The sequence below is a fragment of the Phacochoerus africanus genome, chromosome 14 (assembly GCF_016906955.1).
Source record: "Phacochoerus africanus isolate WHEZ1 chromosome 14, ROS_Pafr_v1, whole genome shotgun sequence".
Lineage (NCBI taxonomy): Eukaryota > Metazoa > Chordata > Mammalia > Artiodactyla > Suidae > Phacochoerus > Phacochoerus africanus.
Window position 1 is genome coordinate 25,401,087 of NC_062557.1, and position 19,694 is coordinate 25,420,780.

Sequence of the window (19,694 nt, forward strand, 5' to 3'; positions counted from 1 at the left end):
CTAGGGGTCAAGTTGGAGCTGTAGCCACCAGTCTATGCCAGAGCCACAGCAACACGGGATCTGAGCCTAGTCTGCAACCTACACCTCAGCTCATGGCAACGCCGGATCCTTAACCCCCTGAGCAAGGCCAGGGATCGAACCCACAACCTCAGGGTTCCTAGTCGGATTCATTAACCACTGAGCCATGACGGGAACTCCAGTACTTTGCTTTGTTTATCACTATGTCCCCAGCAGGTAGAACAAAATCCGGCATGAGGTAGGTGCCGATTGAAAAGGTATCAGATAAATGATTCATGGAATAATTTGTGTAGCTAGCTTTGTATTCTTAGAGCCTGTCACACAGTGGGTTATAGACGGTTACTGAGTAAGAGAACTAGTGAGCAACTAAGAGAGATACACAAAGCAGATGGGACTGGGGAGGGGGGGCTTTGGTTTTCCTAGCCTATAGGGCCTCTGATTTGGCCTTCCCATCTGCGGTAGCACTGACAGTAAGCGAGCGCCCCCTCCCCACATCTTCACTCCCAAAGATTATCATTCTTCAACTAGGCTTTGGGGTTGAGCAGCAGAAAACAGGAAGGTAGACTGGGATAAGGATTAAAACCCACACGGTCATGGGCCCCTAAAAAGCACCCAGAGCTGTCACTGACACTGTTCTCTCTGATTTCAGGAGTCGGAAAATACAGATCCGAAATATTCCACCCCAGCTGCGATGGGAAGTAAGTGATCGGGGGATTCTCGGTGGTGTGGGGTCATCACAGAGACTGGGAAGGGAGTCTGGGTCAGCCTGCGTTGGCAGAGGTGACGGGGAGGTGTCCTGGTGGCTTGCGGCTGAGGGGAGACTGGCTGGGTCTCAGCCCTAACCTCAGGCTTCTGTGTTTGTTCTGTCCCTGTGGTGAGAGGCCTGACGGAAGTGGGAGGGGCAGTCCCTGAACCCCAAATTTAGTAATGACAGAGGGTAAGTGAGGGACCCGCGTGGCACAATCCGGCTTCCAGAAAGGCGCTTAAATGTCTTCTTGAGCTAAAGTATATTCTGCAAAGAAACCCCAACAGGTCACCACCAGCATGAGTCCCCTAGAAAGGGCAAACCAAGCAGGTAGCTGCTCCATCCCCACCAAAGGCGCCGCCTGTGCCCCAGTGCTTGGGGATGAGGGGTGTCCAGTGCTGGCTGTATGAGTTCCTGGGGTGCTCAGAGCAGCTGTGTCCCCTTCTCCCTGCTCCCAGGTACTGGACAGCCTGCTGGCTCAGTACGGAACAGTAGAGAACTGCGAGCAAGGTAAGAGTGGGCAGGGGAGGTCGGGCAGCGGTGGAGGGGTGGGTGTTGGAGGAGCGAGGGGGGGTGTCTCCCTGCTTCGATTTCTGTTGCCAAGTTTACCTCCTGGAGCACCAAGAGAAGGCAGCTAAAACGTGGTGTGGAGGGAGGCACACCGCAGTGTGAACCGGGACGTGTGGTCCCGGCCTCAGCTCTGCTGCTTCTCTCTGGAGCAGGTTTCTCCTCTGTTTCATAAGGAAAGCAACGAAGTCACTCATTCCCAGCGTGGGGTCCCCAGGCTCCTGGGGCCAACCAAGGAAGAAATAAAGGTCCCAAGAGTTTAGGAATAAAATCCACAAAGAATGGAAATGGTGGAGTTCCCCTGCAGCACAGAGGGTTAAGGATCTGGCGTTATTCCCAACTGTAGCTCGGGTCACTACTGCAGCATGGGTTCGATCCCTGGCCTTGGAACTTCTCAATGCTGCAGGTGTGCCCCCCCGCAACCCAACCAAACCAAACCAAAACAAACCCCCCAAAACAGAGAATTTATTAATACATATTGATAGGCAGGCAAAATCTTTCAAGAGTGGGCCCACTGAAAAGAGAAATACTGAAAGAATGTAGATAAAAGTTGTAGATAAAAAGTTTGCTATTTTTATCATTTCTCCACTGCTTAAGATGATAAATTTTTTTCAAAGGAAATGAACTAAAATAAAATCTGGAGTGATTTTGGTTGGACATAAAGTACAGCTTGGTCATGAAGTAGACAAACACAGCTTGAGCCTGTAGATCTTTTAAGAAACCTAGACCAGGAGTTCCCGTTGCGGTACAGCGGAAACGAAACTGACTAGTATCCATGAGGATTCAGGTTCAATCCCTGGCCTTACTCAGTGGGTCAGAGATCCAACATTGCTGTGAGCTGTGGTGTAGGTCACAGACATGGCTCGGATCCCACGTGGCTGTGGCTGTGGTGTAGGCCCGGCAGCTGTAGCTGATTAGATCCCTGGCCTGGGTGCTTCCATATGCCTCAGGTGCGGCCCCGAAAAGCAAAAAAAAAAAAAAAACAAAAAAACAAAAAAGACCAGAAAGACTCTTAGACAAGATTTAAATATTCATTTCCAAACTCTGTGTGGAATGGAGCATGATGTAAACCATTAAAAGTGATTAAAATACTTGCCTGCACGAAGGTATGAAGTGTGTAATCAATCAAACGGGTTCTCTCCTGCTTCAATCCCACCACGCCTTGCCTTTTATCACAACTGGAAGCACTGATAATCATTGTCCAGTCCTGCTCACAGCTTAGACTGGCCACTGAGTTACTCCCCCGACAGAGACTGAGCAATGGCTTGGACACACACGGAGAGCCTCAGTAGGTGGCCCGGAAGGAGTCACCACTGGTTAAAATCCTTCCTAGGCTCACCAGGGAGGGATAACACACATGTCCGCTTCCCAGATAGAACAGAATAGAAAATGTGTGGGGTGTTTTTTTGGGTTTTTTTGTTTGTTTGTTTGTTTGCTTTTGGTCTTCTTAGGGCCACACTTGAGGCATATGGAAGTTCCCAGGCTAGGGTCAAAGCAGAGCTACAGCTGCTGGCCTCCACCACAGCCACCGCCACGTGGGATTCGAGTCCCGTCTGCAACCTACACTACCGCTCACAGCAAGGCTGGGTCCTTAATCCACTGAGTAAGGCCAGGGATCCGAACCCGCGTCCTCATGGATGCCAGTTGCGCTGAGCCACCGCGGGAACTCCTCAAACGCTGCTTTCTAAGCAAAGCCCTTTCTCTCCACTGTTTATGAAATTGTACCTCTCGCCACCACCTCCTTTACCCTGCTTTGTGTTTTGCTGTAACACTCACCACCTTTTCACTTTGGGGGGGAGAGAATGACTTTTTTTTTTTTTTTTTTTGCCATTTCTTGGGCCGCTCCCGCGGCGTATGGAGGTTCCCAGGCTAGGGGTTGAATTGGAGCTGTAGCCACCGGCCTACGCCAGAGCCACAGCAACTCGGGATCCGAGCCACGTCTGCGACCTACACCACAGCTCACGGCAACTCCAGATGGTTAACCCACTGAACAAGAGCAGGGACCGAACCCGCAACCTCATGGTTCCTAGTCGGATTCGTTAACCACTGCGCCACGACGGGAACTCCCGACTTTTATTTTTTAATTGAAGTTTGATTTCTAATAGTTTCTGTTGTGCAGTAATGATTCAGTGTTTTTACAGATTACGCTCCAAAGTCATTAGAAGATAACAGCTGTAATTCCCTATGCTGTACATACAGTATATCCTTGTTGCTTGTTTTATAAATGTAGTTTTTATCTGTCAATCCCATAGTCCTAATGCCCCTTCCCCCACCCCGCTTTGGTGAGGACTAGTTGCTTTCTGTGTCTGTTTCTGTTTTGCGTTATACATTCATTTGTATTTTTATTTCATTAATTTTTACCCAAGGCGTGTGAAAGTTCCTCAGCCAGAGATCGAACCCAAGCCACAGAAGTGGCAATGCCAGATCCTTAGCTGTAGGGGAACTCCGGTATTTTTTTAGACTCCGAATATAGGGTGACATCAGACAGTCATTATCTGGGTCCATCCACATTCTTGCAAGTGGCAGGATTTCATTCTTTTTTTAATGTTTTTTGGCTTTTAAGGGCCACACTCACAGCTTATGGAGGATCTCAGGTTAGGGGTTGAATCAGAGCTGTAGCCACTGGCCTATGCCACAGCCACAGCAACGCAGGATCCAAGCGGTGTCTGTGACCTACACCACAGCTCATGGCAATGCCAGATCCTTAACCCGCTGAGCGGGGCCAGGGATTGAACCCGAGTCCTCATGGATACTAGTCCGCTTCGTTAACACTGAGCCATGACAGAAACTCCTCATTCTTTCTTTCTTTCTTTTTTTTTTTGTCTTTTTTGGCCATTTCTTGGGCCGCTCTTGTGGCATATGGAGGTTCCCAGGCTAGGGGTGGAATTGGAGCTGTAGCTGCCGGCCTACGCCACAGCCACAGCAGTGTGGGATCCGAGCTGCGTCTGCAACCTACACCACAGCTCACTGCAATGCTGGATCCTTAACCCACTGAGGAAGGCCGGGGATCGAAGCCGAAACCTCAAGGTTCTTAGTCAGATTCGTTAACCACTGAGCCACGATGGGAACTCCCTTTTTTTTTCCCTCATTCTTTTTTTTAATGGCTGTCTCACATTGCATAAAATGTGCTTATTATACTTCCTGCCGTCTCTTACTAGAATGTAAGCTCCATGAAAACAGAGGTTTCGTTGGTTTCATTCGCTACTATATTTTTCCTTAATAGATGATTCTTTTTTTCTCTCTCTCTCTCTCTTTTTTTTTTTTTCATTTTAAGGTCGCACCCACAGCACGTGGAGGTTCCCAGGACAGGGGTCAAATTGGAGCTGCAGCTGCCGGCCTTTGCCACAGCTGCAGCAGTGCCAGATCCGAGCTGCGTCTGTGACCTACACCACAGCTCATGGTCACGCCAGATTCTTAACCAGCTGAGCAAGGTCAGGGATCGAACCTGCAACCTCATGGTTCCTAGTCGGATTTGTTTCCACTGCGCCACGTTGGGGAACTCCATTGGTAGATGATTCTTGCAGAAGCTTTCTCTCCACCGATGTGGGAGAGCACTACTGATGAAGCCAGAAGAGGCTGAGAGTGATCTGCATTGAGGTTTTGCAGCCAAGTGCATTATCTTCAGTGTTGTGGGGGCAGGGGCTCGATTTCTATCCGCATCCCCCACTCCAGGGCTGAGCAGACCCAGGGGCCCTAAAATCACAAGACACTGATGCATAAGACAGAAGTCCTTTTGCTAATTTAGAGTGGGAAGCATATGTGCCCAGATCACCTGGAATTCAGATGTCCATTCCCAAAGCTGGGAAATCCTTTCCCCGCCTCTCCTGTCAGCTCATTCAGCTAGGCTGTGATCAGTGTATCCCTGAGGATACTCTAAAGTGGATTTAAGTGTTCCTTAAATCTCTTCAGCCATATCCTTACAGACCATTTCTTGGCCCGCTGTCACTCAGTGTGTAACTTAAGAAAAAAAATGTTTTATTAAAGTTTAATTGATTTACAGTGTTGTGTCAATTTCTCCTGTACAGCAAAGTGACCCAGTCACACATATTTACATTCTTTTTCTCATCGTCCATCATGTTCTAACACAGGAGATTAGATATAGTTCCCTGTGTCATACAGCAGGATCTCCTTGCTTATCCATTCTAAAGGTAATAGTTTGCATCTACTGACCCCAAACTCCAAGTCCATCCCACTCCCTCCAACTCCCCCTTGGCAACCGCAAGTCTTTACTCCATGTCTGTGAGTCTGTTTCTATTCTGTAGATAGGTTCATCTCTGCCCATTTTAGATTCCACATATAAGCAATATCATATGGTGTTTGTCTTTATTTATTTATTTATTTTGCTTTTAGGTCTGCACTCGTGGCATTTGGAGGTTCCCAGGATAGGGGTCGAATCAGAGCTACAGCTGCCGGCCTACACACCATAGCCACAGCAATGCCAGATCTGAGCTGCACCTGCAACCTATGCCATAGCTTGCGGCAACACCAGATCCTTAACCCACTGAGCAAGGCCAGGGATCAGACACCTGCATCCTCATGGATACTAGTCAGGTTCTTAACCTGCTGAGCCACAACGGAACTCCTGTTCCGTTCTTTTTTATGACTGGGTAGTATCAGTGTATTATTTTTAACTAGTTTAAATTTCTAAGAATAAATTTATCTCCGGGTTGGGATATATGTGTATGTGTGTGTGTTTTCTCCCTGCTGCATAACGGCTGATAAGTTAACTGCACCCTTTTGGATGCCTGGCTCTCTTGAGGGCTGGTAGGGAAGGAAAGCAAAGGATGGCATAAAAAAGAAAATGCTAGGCTAATTTGAATTTTCCAGGGGTTCTGGTGAAAGGGGCCTAGAGGGGAAATGTTCCACTTTGACATTCAAGTATTTCCTTCTTGACCACATAACAGGCAAAGGCGCTAAAGAAACATCATTGGTGCCATCTCCAGATCTCACTGCTCTAACCTTGACCTCTGTTTTGCTCCCCCAGTGAACACTGAGAGTGAGACGGCAGTGGTGAATGTCACCTATTCCAACCGGGAACAGACCAGGCAGTGAGTGGACCCAAAAGAGGGGCTGGTAGGGTCTTTGTGGGGGTCGGGAGCCAGGTGCCCCTGCTTGGACAGGGGTAGGGTCCAGGCAAGCAGGAGTTCCCATTTAGCCTTGGATTTGTTGTAGCCAACTCGACTCAGACTCATGTCTTTTAGTTCTGGTGGTCCCAAAAGTTCCGAACTCCCCAGGATTAATAGCAAGTACATTGAAGAGCAGGACCCTAGGACTTCCTTAGGAGAAAATGGGAAATCCTAGGTGAAAACGTTGGTTCCTTGGGTCCCTGGTTGCCAGAGAACTATAGGGTCCTTTGCTGTGTTGATTTCGCCATCTAGTGGCAATATGGAGGAACTGCGACACCTAAAGACTGTGATGGGGGGGCAGACATTTTATCACAGGGGTGGCAAGTCCACCTTATGCTTTCTTAGGATCCTTTTAGATCCCTCACACCCACAGTTTCTGGCTCATTAGCCATTTGATTGAGCAATTACACTTCTCCACTCACAGGTACTGACAGACTCGTACATTTTAGGTTCCCGTGTATATCCTGTTACAGGCCTTTTGCCACACTTTGCTTTTAATGGCTTTCTCATTCCTTCAGCACGTTGCCTCTATCCCATTTATTTCCTCCAACCTAGTGTAGAATTGCGCCACTTCCTCAAACCATTTACTTTTCTTGGAGATGCCTGTTGGGCCCAGCATTTTCTGGAGGTCCCTGTGGCCAGTTTCTGGTCTTAGCCTGGCTTTGAGTCGACACTAACTCACTTCCCACTACATATGACTGCCTTGTTAACATCTCCAACCGGCATCAGCCTTGGGAATGGATGATGCTCGTTCCCTCTGCACAGGGGTCCTCAGTCTCCTTCGCAGACACCCCAGATACACTCAAACTCCTGCTTCCAAGCAGCGAGCAAGCCATTCCGTCTCCACCACTCACTTTTCCCATGAAGTTTGCTTACACATGGAAGGTACCAGATGCAGTAGGTAGAGAGACAACAAATCTCTGTTTCTGGTCTGTTCTCTTTGTTCCTCATTTATCTTACTTACGACTCATTTATCATGACTCACATGATTCTCTGGTGAATCCTAGGTATTTGTGGCAAAAATTAACCCGCCCATCCCCAGATTCAATAGAAATGACTTATTTGTGTCCTAACACCTTATTTGAACTGGAAGCTTCCATTTAAACTGGGAGATGGAGGGTGGGAGGTGGGAGTGGTGGGAAGGTGGTCATCTCCCATTTTTTCTGGTGTGTTCCGCGTTGTGACCCCGCGGAGCGCTTTACACATGGAGGGCATTTGGTGCCATTGGCGTGGATTGGACTGACCGGCAGATTGTCCCTCTGTCTTCAGGGCCATCATGAAGCTGAATGGCCACCAGCTGGAGAACCACGCCTTGAAGGTCTCCTACATTCCCGACGAGCAGATAGCCCAGGGGCCAGAGAACGGGCGCCGAGGAGGCTTCGGCTCTCGGGGTCAGCCCCGCCAGGGCTCCCCCGTGGCGGCCGGAGCCCCGGCCAAGCAGCAGCAAGTGGACATCCCCCTGCGGCTCCTGGTGCCCACCCAGTATGTGGGTGCCATCATTGGCAAGGAGGGAGCCACCATCCGCAACATCACGAAACAGACCCAGTCCAAGTGAGTCCTGGCTGCAGGGGCAATGGAGTGGGGCCAGGAAAGGGTGTGGTTGGTACCCGGGAGGCGAGGCCACTCCTGGAAGCACACTGAGGGGCCTCCAGTCAACTTCACCTCAACTTCACCTCTCAGGAAATGTTGCCTGAAACGTATTCTCTTCTCTCTCTCTCTCTCTCTTTTACCTTTGGTCTTTTTAGGGCCGCACCCACGGCATATGGATGGTCCCAGGCTAGGGGCTGAATTGAGCTGTAGCCTCCAGCCTGCACCACAGCCGCAGCATCGCAGGATCCGAGCCGCATCTGTGACCTCCACTACAGCTCACAGCAGCGCTGTATCCTTAACCCACCGAGCGAGGCCAGGGGTAGAATCTGCATCCTCATGGATGCTAGTCAGCTTCGTTTCCACTGCGCCACGACGGGAACTCCTCTGTTGTCTTTTTAGTCAGGGGTCCCTGTTTCCCATCGCAGCCCCCTAGAGAGAGGCAGGTAGATGGGGAGGTACCAGGCTTGTGCCATTTGGTGGCAGTGGCTGGGCCACACACTGTCTTTAGTAAGAAGGGTTCTATTTCTCGTAAAAAAGACTCATCAAATGAACCTAGTCTTGCCACATCATTCCTCAGTGCTCAGTGATTTCAGCGTATTGGTGGCAACAGGACCGGCCAGTGAGGGTCCTGAGTAAGGCCGTAGTTCCGACCCGTCTCCCATTCCACCACAACCACCCTCTGCTCTTGATTTTTACAGCTGACCAGTGTGTACTTTTGGCAAAGAACAGGTTGCGCTGTGTCCTTACTCATAGTGCAAACCTTTTGTTTCCTTTTAATATGGGACAGGGTGCCTTCCCCCTTATTGTTGTTTCAAGGGCGAAATCCAGAATTCAGCAGCTTTATAGAGCTGTGGGCTGTGGATCCCCAACCTTGTGTTCCCATGGTAGAGGCCATCACTCTCAGCCACCACCTCTTGACTGAAACAGAAGCCATAGCAACAGGCTGGCCCTGTCTGTGTGCATCTCAGTTCTGCACTTGGCCCTGTTCCAAGGCGAGCGGGGCTGTCGCGTTTGCTGAGGAGTTTCCCCGGGGGACAGCTGACCACGTGTGCTCTGGTCCTCAGGATCGACGTGCACAGGAAGGAGAATGCGGGCGCTGCGGAGAAGGCCATCAGTGTCCACTCAACCCCTGAGGGCTGCTCATCTGCCTGTAAGATGATCTTGGAGATTATGCACAAGGAGGCAAAGGACACCAAAACGTAAGGCCTCAGCTTCTCCGGGAATGTGGGGACTGCCACCTTCTCTCAGCTCTGTCACAAACTTTTTTTATTTGTATTTTATTTTATTTATTTATTTTGTCTTTTTGCCTTTTCTAGGGCCGCACCCGCGGCATATGGAGGTTCCCAGGCTAGGGGTCGAATCGGAGCTGTAGCCGCCGGCCTACACCCCAGCCACAGCAATGCGGGATCCGAGCCACATCTGCGACCTACACCACAGCTCACGGCAACGCCGCATCCTTAAACCACTGAGCAAGGTCAGGGATCGAACCCTCAACCTCATGGTTCCTAGTCGGATTTGTTAACCACTGCGCCACGACGGGAACTCCTTTCACAAACTTTTTTAATGCAAGAATACAGAGATGAAGAGACACAGGTTGCACAAAAAGATTAAAAACCGAGAAGTGAATCCTCTTATTCCATAAATAGCTTGTTACACCCCAGCAGTTCTGTGCACTCGCAAGGGTGTACACTTGTGTATATGTGTGACTGTGTTTTAGCACAAGTAGGATCATAGTGAACGTACTGCTCTATCGTTTGCATTTTTCTTACCGTCGTGCACCAGTACTCATAAAATGCATAGATTTGGTCAGGTAGACTCAGCCGCTCTTTAATAGCTGCGTGGAATTCAGTAGCGTGCCTGTTTGAAAGGAGACAATTGGATGAGGTGGTTCTTTTTTTTTTCCTGGACGTGCCTGCGCCATGTTCCTGAGCTAGAGTTTGAATGTGCACAGTAGCAGCAACCCAAGCCACTGCAGGGGCAGTGCCAGGTCCTTAAGCTGCTGAGCCACACAGGAACTCCACAATTGGATGAGGTTTTTTTTTTTTTTTCCTTTTTTTGTCTTTTAGGTCTGCACCTGCAGCATATGGAAATTCCCAGGCTAGGAGTTGAATCAGAGCTGCAGCTGCTGGCTTACGCCCCAGCTATAGCAACGTGGGATCTGAGCTGCGTTTGTGACCTGCACCACAGCTCATGACAACCCTGGATCCTTAGTCCACTGAGCAGGGCCAGGGATCAAACCCTCATCCTCATGGATCCTAGTTGGACTCAAGTTACCACTGAGCCACGACGGGGAGGTCCTGGGTGAGTTTTAATGTGATGTACTTGTAAGACTTGCCACAGTTAAGAAAGGAACCTATCCATTGCCTTTATTTTTGAAATTACTTTTGGTTGCCCCTGCAGCATCTGGAGTTCCCGGGCCAGGGATCAGGTCCGAGCTGAAGCTGCAGCAACGCCAGACAGGCGGGGGATCAAACCTGCGTCCCAGTACTCCAGAGATGCCCCTGATCCCCTTGGGCCACAGCGGAAACTCCATCACCTTTATTGACCTGGTGCCCTTGGGCATCTGTCCCCGTTCCCCATTTCTCTGTCCCTAAACAAACCTCTGAGCTGCCAGTTTTCTTTGCAAGCCTGACTTTGTCCTCCGAAGTGTCCAGGAAGCCCCTGTCGGCCGAGGCCCACCCCTTAAGGGACTCTTGTCTCTCACTTCTTCCCCAGGGCTGACGAGGTTCCCCTCAAGATCCTGGCCCATAATAATTTTGTGGGGCGTCTCATTGGCAAGGAGGGACGCAACCTGAAGAAGGTGGAGCAGGACACAGAGACGAAAATCACCATCTCCTCGTAAGGCGCTCTCCCTCGTCTCCCTGCGCAAGTGGGAGGCCTGGCCGCCTGGGGCGGGGGGCGGTATCTCCTTTTGGACCCTTAACACTTGCCCCTAAAGTCGGAGGCCGTTTCTGCTTATCAAAGAACAGCAATTACAGGAGCGGTAAAGGGCATTCTAAGGCCCGGAGGGCTGTCGCTAGGGTGCTGCCGCTTCAGGCTTCTGCTCCCGCGTCTGGTCTCTCTTGTTCTGCTTCTGGAAGGGAGAACCCGCAGCCAGGAGCCAGGGTTTTGGGGTTGGGGGCGTGTCTGCCGGGCCACGGAAAGGGACAGGCCCAGATCCTTTCCTGAGCCTTGAGCACGTGCTCTGTGGGATGGCCTGAGCAGGTAGACTGGCCTACCTGTGTGTGCTGGGCCTCTTGATTTTGTCAGAGCCACTGTGTGGTTCCCAAAGGGCACAGGGAGTGGATGGCCTGGCACTGCCAGGGAAGCTTCCAGTCATGAGCATGCTCTTTGCTTGACCAGTCCGTGCTGAGTCCCCTCATGCCCTGCAGGGAATCCCTGGCCTTTGGTTTGTCAGAGACAGAGGGCTGTTTAATTGCCCAGAATGCAGGCAGCCTGCAGACATGGTGCTGCTGTGACAGGGCCTTTTCCTGGTCCTGGAAGGTTGACCGCTGCTCTGCTCCCTGCCCCAGGCTGCAGGACCTCACCCTCTACAACCCCGAGAGGACCATCACTGTGAAGGGGGCCATCGAGAACTGCTGCAGGGCCGAGCAGGAGATCATGAAGAAAGTTCGGGAAGCTTACGAGAACGACGTGGCTGCCATGAGTGTGAGTGTTGGGCATCTCTGCTTGGCCTTTTCTGAGCCTGAACTGTGGCAGAAGTAGGTCTCCACATGGGGTGGGCGGTCACATGCAGTGTGGCCTTGGGGATTGACTTTGCTTTTGGCCCTCGATTCATCAGAATCCTTTTTAAATTAAATTAATAGGGAGTTCCCTTCGTGGTGCAGTGGTTAATGAATCCAACTAGGAACCATGAGGTTGCGGGTTCGATCCCTGCTGTTGCTCAGTGGGTTAACGATCCAGCGTTGCTGTGAGCTGTGGTGTAGGTTGCAGACGCGGCTCGGATCCCGAGTTGCTGTGGCTCTGGCATAGGCCAGTGGCTACAGCTCCGATTCAACCCCTAACCTGGGAACCTCCATATGCCGTGGGAGCGGCCCAAGAAATAGCAAAAAGGTGAAATTAATTAATTAATTAATTAATTAAATTAATAGGGATTCTTCACTTGATTTCTGGGGTGCGGGGCGGAGGGGGTGGTGTCCAGTCTCAGACTTTGAGGTCTGTGATCCTTCTGTAAAATTTGTGTTAATGTGCACTTTAGTGGGGATGAAGTCCATCGTTTTCATCTGGTTCTTATATTCATTAATTAATTTGTCTTTTTAGGGTCGCACCCGCAGCCTATGGAGGTTCCCAGGCCAGGGGTTGAATTAGAGCTGTAGCTGCCAGCTGACACCACAGCCACAGCAGCACAGGATCTGAGCCATGTTGGCGACCAGCTTATAGCAACACTGGATCCTTAACCCACTGAGCCAGGGATGGAACCCCACGTCCTCATGGATAGTAGTTGGGTTTGTTAATCACTGAGCCAAGACTGGAACTCCTGGTTTTTATTTATTTTAATTAATTTATAATGAAAATTGCTTGGTTTTTATTTTTTTGGATACACCCATAACATGCAGAAATTCCTGGGCCGGGGATCTAACCCATGCCGTAGTAGTGACCCAAACCACAGCAGTGACAATGCCAGATCCTTAACTACTAGGCCAGTGAGGATCTCCTCCATCTGGTTCTTAAAGGGGAGTGAAGTCAGGGTCTGTCTTTGTCTCAACAGAGTAAACAGCTAGAGAGGAAAGACTGTGAGGGTCTGCACTGCTGGTTCTTAGTCCATTGTGAACCCTCAGTGTACATGTGTGTGTGAAAACCAGAAGGCCAGGCAGGTTTGGGCCAAAGGCATGTAATTCTCCTGTTTTGACCCATTTTTCCCTGGTGGCACTCACCTTCTGTTGAGCCAGGGCCACCAGACCCCGTCGGAATGAGCTAACCTCTTTCTCCTCACCTTCCTCCTCCAGCTGCAGTCTCATCTCATCCCCGGCTTGAACTTGGCTGCTGTAGGTCTCTTTCCAGCCTCCTCCAGTGCAGTCCCACCGCCTCCCAGCAGTGTCACCGGAGCTGCTCCCTATAGTTCCTTTATGGTAGGTGCAGGCTCTTATTACAGGGGACCCCGAACTGTCTGTGGCTTCTCCTAAAATCCAGCTCCTTGTGGGAGCTCGATGCTTGGGGATTTGCAGGGAGAGGGAAGGGCTCCCGGCCACTGGCGTCAACCATTTAGAGCGTCAGCCCTGTGAACAGCAGCCTCTTTGGCCGTCTTGCCTGACTTCTTCATTTATAGAGAGAGCCAAAGAGCTTGTAGCCCAGGGTGGCCGCCGCGTGCCTGCACCCGTTCCTCCTTGAGGGATGCAGGGCAGGGCCGCAGAGGGGCTATGGGGCTGTTCCCCTTGACCCGCGTTAATAACGTGCCCTGTCTTGGCAGCAGGCTCCAGAGCAGGAGATGGTGCAGGTGTTCATTCCTGCCCAGGCAGTGGGCGCCATCATCGGCAAGAAGGGGCAGCACATCAAACAGCTTTCACGTTTCGCCAGCGCCTCCATCAAGGTGACCTGCTCCGTCTCCTTCCAGCTCCCTCCTTGGCCAGTGTGCAGGCTTCCCCTGTGAGGGTCTGGTCCCCTTTGCACTTGACCTCCCTTGGTCCTCTGTGGCTAGAAGGTCTTCCAGGGCTTTCAGGCTAAGAGAGGAGGTAATGTTGCAGCATAAAAAGCTGAAGTTCATTCAAGACTGACTTGGGTTCACATCTTAGCTTCCAAGCTCTAGGACCTGAGCCTTAGTTTCTTCATTAGCACAGTAGCCTTGCTGCTACTGAAATAGCGCGGCCAGAGCCCTCGGCACAGTGGTTGCTCAGTAAATGTTAGCTGTCTTTCCACCTTCCCGGGCCAGGGAGGACCTGTCACAGTGAACAGATGCTTTGTTAAATTTCGCACGTGTCAGCTCCTGGGTTTTCAGTGTCAGAAAGGTTTTAGTCAAAGGCAGTGCATGTTCTCTGGTGAAGACGGGCTCTGGGAGGTCACTACCCTCCGCCCCCAGCCGGGTCCTAGGTTTGTGCCCCCTCGACAGGATGCCACTGAAACCTCCTGGGGGCTGGAGGGAGGTGGGGTCTGGACGGGGAGGCCCTACCTAGAAAATGTCAGGAGAGGAAGGCAGCTGTGCCCTCAGGAGTGCGGGCGTGTGGGCGGTCACCTTGGGCTTCAGGGTCTGTTCTCCACTGCCCGCACCCTCAGATGGGGGACGTGGAGGCAGTCGTGGGGGCCGGGGGTGGGGGGAGGGGTCTGGAGGAGGCGGGACGGAGGGCGCCTCTTTGACCCGTGTTGGCTTTGCAGATTGCTCCTCCCGAAACGCCCGACTCCAAAGTGCGTATGGTCATCATCACTGGACCCCCAGAGGCCCAATTCAAGGTTCTGATCTCTATTGTTTTTTCATGTAGGATCCAGGGGACTCGAGTTTGGATGGGAGCACAAGTCTGCCTCACATTTTAAAGCTTCCCTTCAAAATACAGGGCTGCAGGGCTGCTCTCCCCTGGGGATCAAACTTACATTCCCTGCCACCGGCCGCACGACGTAGGGAAGTTCCCAGGCTGGGGATTGAACTGGAGCCACAGCTGCGACCTGTGCCACAGCTGTGGCAATGCCGGGTCCTTGACCCTCCGTGACTTTGCCTTCCCTGGTCATTTCCTGAGAGTCGAGGAGGCCCAAGGGCAAACAGGCGGTCCGAGAGCGTCTTCCTTACACTCTGCCATAGTTAGTGATGAAGGAAAGCCACTCTCTCCTCTGTGTGTGTCTGCATGCCGAGGTTCTTGAACTTCTGGGCAGACAGCCAAGGAGCTAAGAGATAGCTAATTTTGACCTAGGCAGAGATGGAGAACGGGGACAGCTGTCTAGGCGGTGTGGAGTGACCAACAGCCTGCCCTCTGAGTGACTCCACCAGCTGCCACTCCAGGCTGCTGCCTGTCCACGGCCATGCAAGCAGCACAGACCCTGTGGGTCTGGTTTGTAGCTTAGGTACCATATTCCTCTGAGGAGTTCCGTATTCAGTTACTTTGCCCAGGCCCCCCCAGTGTTGTAAGGGAGCAGGAGTGTTGCCAGGTCAGTCCTGTGGACCTGGCCCGGATGGTGATCCCCCCAACCCAGGGGAGGGGGGAAGAAGGAGCGGGGCTTGGGGGGCTCCCCCTTTGGTACCCATATGGCACACTGATGCAACCATGCTCTCTTCTCAGGCTCAGGGAAGAATTTATGGAAAACTCAAGGAGGAGAACTTCTTTGGTCCCAAGGAGGAAGTGAAACTGGAGACCCACATCCGGGTGCCAGCATCGGCAGCCGGCCGGGTCATTGGCAAAGGTGGCAAAACGGTGAGCCGTGAGGGCCCGGTCGAAAGCTCTGCACATGAGTCCCCCAACCCAGCAGCTGGCCTTCTGCTCCCCACCCCGTCCAGCCTGAGTACTTCCAATCTGCCCAGCTCCCAACTCCTCCAGCTTCTACCCGCTCATGACCAACCTCTCGCTCGTCCAGTCTCATCCACGCCCTTGACAGCACCGTGAGTTCCTCTCTGACCTGTCCTCCCTGCCCCCAGGTGAATGAGCTGCAAAATTTGACAGCGGCTGAGGTGGTAGTGCCAAGAGACCAGACCCCTGATGAGAACGACCAGGTCATCGTCAAGATCATTGGGCATTTTTATGCCAGCCAGGTACCTATGGCACTTCCCCACCACGGGGCGGGCTGGGGGTAGTGGCAGGAACCCAGGGATCTGAGAAAGAAGCAGGACTCCAGAAGTGGCTTCCGGGCTGGGTTATTCTCTTTCAGGTGTGGGGTGTGATGGGTAGATATCTTGCTCCCTCTGAAGACTGGGGAAAGTGGCTTGACAGCTTTCACATATGGTATCATACTGTGCACAGTAACTTATAAACTGTATGTTGTACGCCTTCCGTGTGGTCTAACTAACCTTAGTCCTTTCTTTTTGCATTGGGTCAGAAGAAAAATATGTATTCGCCACCCAGTCTTCTTGATGAAATAAGAACAGCAGCCTGGGCTGCGCTTTGCCAGTGCACACCCTCGCCTTTCCCACAAAGCCTGCCCCACCCTTGCTTCCATTTCTCCCGCCCTCAGCACTGCCCAGAGAAGAGGGCAGAGCTCAGGTGCAAGTTGTAGGATGACTGGAGTTCCCATTGTGACACACTGGAAATGAATCCCACTAGGAGCCATGAGGTTGCAGGTTCAATCCCTGGCCTTGCTCCGTGGGTTAAGGATCTGGCGTTGCTGTGGCTGTGGCATAGGTCCCAGATGTGGCCTGAATCTGGTGTTGCTGTGGCTCAGGCCATCAGCTGTAGCTCTGATTTGACCCCTAGCCTGGGAACTTCCATGTGCGGCTGGCGCAGCCCTAAAAAGAAGAAACACCTGAAGGTACCAAGTGGGAACATTGTTCATTGATTGGAATGAGAACTATGGAGTTCCCATCGTGGTGCAGTGGAAAATGAACTGAACTGACATTGCCAGTTCGTTCCCTGACCTTGCTCAAAGGAGTTAAGGATCCAGCGTTGCCGTGAACTGTGGTGTAGGCTGCAGACGCAGCTTGGATCCTGTGTTGCTGTGGCTGTGGTGTAGGCCGGTGGCTACAGCTCCAATTCGACCCCTAGCCTGGGAACCTCCACATGCCGAGGGAGCGGCCCAAGAAATGGCAAAAAGACAAAAACAAAACAAAACAAAACTTTGTTCATGAAGGAGACACTTTGAGATGTGAAGAGTGTTTTGTCCATTTTCACAGTGGAGCTTATTTCACCACCTTTTGATTTTCCCAACTCAGCCCCCTTTCCAGGATATTTACGTACCTAGTACAACTGTGACTGGTAATCAGGTCCAGGTCCTCTAATATTTGCTCTTCTGACAACACATACTCCTGGAAACTGGAAGTGTGTCAACTTGGTTGATTTATTTATTTTTATAATTTTTATTTTTTCCATTATAGCTCATTTACAGTGTTCTGTCAGTTTTCTACTACACAGCAGGGTGATCCAGTCACACATAGTTTTTAATTTTTATTTTTTTATTTATTTTATGTTTTGCTTTTTTTTTTTTTTTTTTTTTGCCATTTCTTGGGCTGCTTCTGTGGCATATGGAGGTTCCCAGGCTAGGGGTCGACTTGGAGCTGTAGCCACCGGCCTACGCCAGAGCCACAGCAACATAGGATCCGAGCCGCGTCTGCAACCTACACCACAGCTCATGGCAATGCTGGATTGTTAACCCACTGAGCAAGGCCAGGGATCGAACCCTCAACCTCATGGTTCCTAGTTAGATTTGTTAACCACTGAGCCACGACAGAAACTCCATGTTTTGCTTCTTAAGGCTGAAATTGCGGCATATGGAAGTCCCCAGGCTAGCGGTCAAATCAGAGCTACAGCTGCCTGCCAATGCCACAGCTCACAGCCAGGACTGAGCGAGGCCAGGGATTAAACCCACGTCTTCATGGATACTAGTCTGGTTTATAACCTGCTGAGTTAACGAAAACTCCAACTTCGTCTGTTTTTAAGCTTTGTCATATTTTAAATTCTATTTTCTTTTTAGGGCCACACCTACCTCCTATGGACGTTCCCAGGCTAGGGGTCAAATTGAAGCTGCAGCTGCCGGCCTATACCACAGCCACAGCAATGCGGGACCTGAGCCCCATCTGCAACCTCTACCACAGCTCACAGCAATGCTGGATCCCTTACCCACTGAGCGAGGCCAGGGATCGAACCTGTGTCCTCATGGATGCTAGTTGCATTTGTTTCTCCTGCCTCACAACGGGAACTCCACGTTTTCAGTTCTGATGCATGAACTGATGCTGTTGTTTCTCCTCCCTTCCCCTGTAGGAATCCAGTGGGAGCTTGGGGTCTCCATGGAGGCAAAGAAACTAAGGTCACTCTAATCTGCAGTCTTCTCTTAACCTTTCTTCCGAGTCCCGTATGACCAATGTGTCGCCAGTGCCCAGATCCTGATGGCCCCTCTCCACTTGTAGGAGTCCTCACCTTTGGAGAGCCTCACTCTCGGTTACCTGTTCTCTCTGCAGATGGCTCAGCGGAAGATACGTGACATCTTGGCCCAAGTCAAACAGCTGCACCAAAAGGGACAGAGTAACCAGGCCCAGGCGCGGAGGAAGTGACCAGCCCCTTCCCATCACGTCGACCCAAGGACAACAGGCTGAGATCGAGAGCGTGTTCTCCCCGGCAGGCCTGAGAATGAGTGGGAATCAGGGGCACTTGGGCTGGGATGTAGATCAGGTTTGCCCACTTGCTTGAAAAAGATGTTCCAGTGAGGAACCCTGATCTCAGTCCCAAACACCCAACCGATTGGCCCAACACTGCCCACCCCTGAGGGTGTCACCATGCAAATTCTATCTAGCTCAGGGTGCTTTTAAACGTGGATTTTTTTTTTTTTAAGTTCTCCAGGTCCCACCAAGAGGGTGGGTCTGACCCCAGTGGGAAGAGAAATAAAATTTCCTTCAGGTTTTTAAGACATGCAGAGGGGTGTTTTAATCAGCCTCAAAGGATGGTTTGCTTCTTGACCCTACAATCCCTCCAGCCTTCTCCTGCTTGGTTTATTGATTCCAGTACCTCTGTCCTCATGCCCTGACGCAGCCTCTTCCTTACGGTTACACTAATGAGCTTTCTGCTCCTGGCAAAAGGGGGAACGCGTGCATTGCTTTGCTAACGTTACTGGCTCAAAGGGAGAAGACACATCGGCATCTGTGGGTTCGTCCCAGTCCCTTCTAACCAACCCATAGGAACAGCGAGGAATAAAGGATGGGGGAGAAACGGGGAGAAAGATGTTTAAAATACACAGTAATCCACGTTTAAAAGGAGTGCCCTTGTGGCTGATCGGGTCCAGATCACCACCTTGAAAAATTGGCCTAGTAAAAATGTCTCGCTCTGTTGGGGCTTCCCTACCAGGATTCCCCGCCCCATTTGTGTCCCCCTAACCATCTGAGTCCCACGTCCTGTCCAGATGCGCGTGGTGGTACTGAATGCTCAGCGGGATGGGGACTGACCACTGTACTGCCCCTGATTCCTATCATTCTCAGGCAGATTTTATATTTTTTTAAAGTCTATTTTAATGATTGGATATGAGCACTGGGAAGGGGACACTAACTCCCCTTGATAAAGTCTCAGTTCCATGGAGGACTTGAGTGGCCCCAAAGGCTGCCACTGCGCCCTCACCCCCAGCCCATGGTGCTCCCCGAAGGGCTGGTTCCCAGAAGCAGGGGTTGCGGGGCACTCCCCCCCCACGGCACTGTTCCCTTGGTGGTGGTGGGACGTGGAACCCGACCCCGAGCTCCTGATAAAGGTGACGTCCATCATTTGGCATCTATGACGAATATTCAGTAAATCGGAGAGTATTTGCTTCTGTTTCTATCTTAGAGGCGTATTTAACTGATGGCTTCTGCCTCCACGAGTCATTGGCATGATGTTTCGTGTGCCGAAGAAAACAGAATTCACAATGCCAGCAACATGGTGCACAAAGGGGTGAACGAGCTTCATGTATGAATTTTCCAGGCTCAGTAAGATCCCGTTTGTCAGCCCTCGTGGAAGGCATCAGCCATCAGTTCACTGAGCTTAGGCCTCCCCTCCTGACGTGCTGACGGTCAGCGCGTGGTAGCCAGGTGGCGGTGCACGCTCTCTGCCCCCCTGGACAGTGCT

At 51.3% G+C, this 19,694-nt stretch overlaps 1 protein-coding gene across 2 annotated transcripts in view; it reads left to right on the forward strand.

Moving 5' to 3' along the window:
• The window catches only part of IGF2BP1 (insulin like growth factor 2 mRNA binding protein 1), a 46,553-nt gene extending 28,038 nt beyond the window's left edge, over positions 1-18,515 (forward strand). The window contains exons 3-15 of one of the 2 annotated variants that reach the window (XM_047757785.1): positions 666-716; positions 1,222-1,273; positions 6,315-6,378; positions 7,726-8,007; positions 9,111-9,245; positions 10,762-10,884; positions 11,559-11,694; positions 12,993-13,115; positions 13,454-13,573; positions 14,353-14,427; positions 15,246-15,377; positions 15,599-15,712; positions 18,068-18,515. In XM_047757785.1, coding sequence (XP_047613741.1) covers positions 666-716; positions 1,222-1,273; positions 6,315-6,378; positions 7,726-8,007; positions 9,111-9,245; positions 10,762-10,884; positions 11,559-11,694; positions 12,993-13,115; positions 13,454-13,573; positions 14,353-14,427; positions 15,246-15,377; positions 15,599-15,712; positions 18,068-18,160 — 1,500 coding nt within the window. In that variant the 3' untranslated portion in view covers positions 18,161-18,515. The remainder of the gene's footprint in view (positions 1-665; positions 717-1,221; positions 1,274-6,314; positions 6,379-7,725; positions 8,008-9,110; positions 9,246-10,761; positions 10,885-11,558; positions 11,695-12,992; positions 13,116-13,453; positions 13,574-14,352; positions 14,428-15,245; positions 15,378-15,598; positions 15,713-18,067) is intronic. The other variant, XM_047757786.1, reaches the window with a different exon arrangement.
• The last annotated feature ends 1,179 nt before the right edge of the window (positions 18,516-19,694 follow it).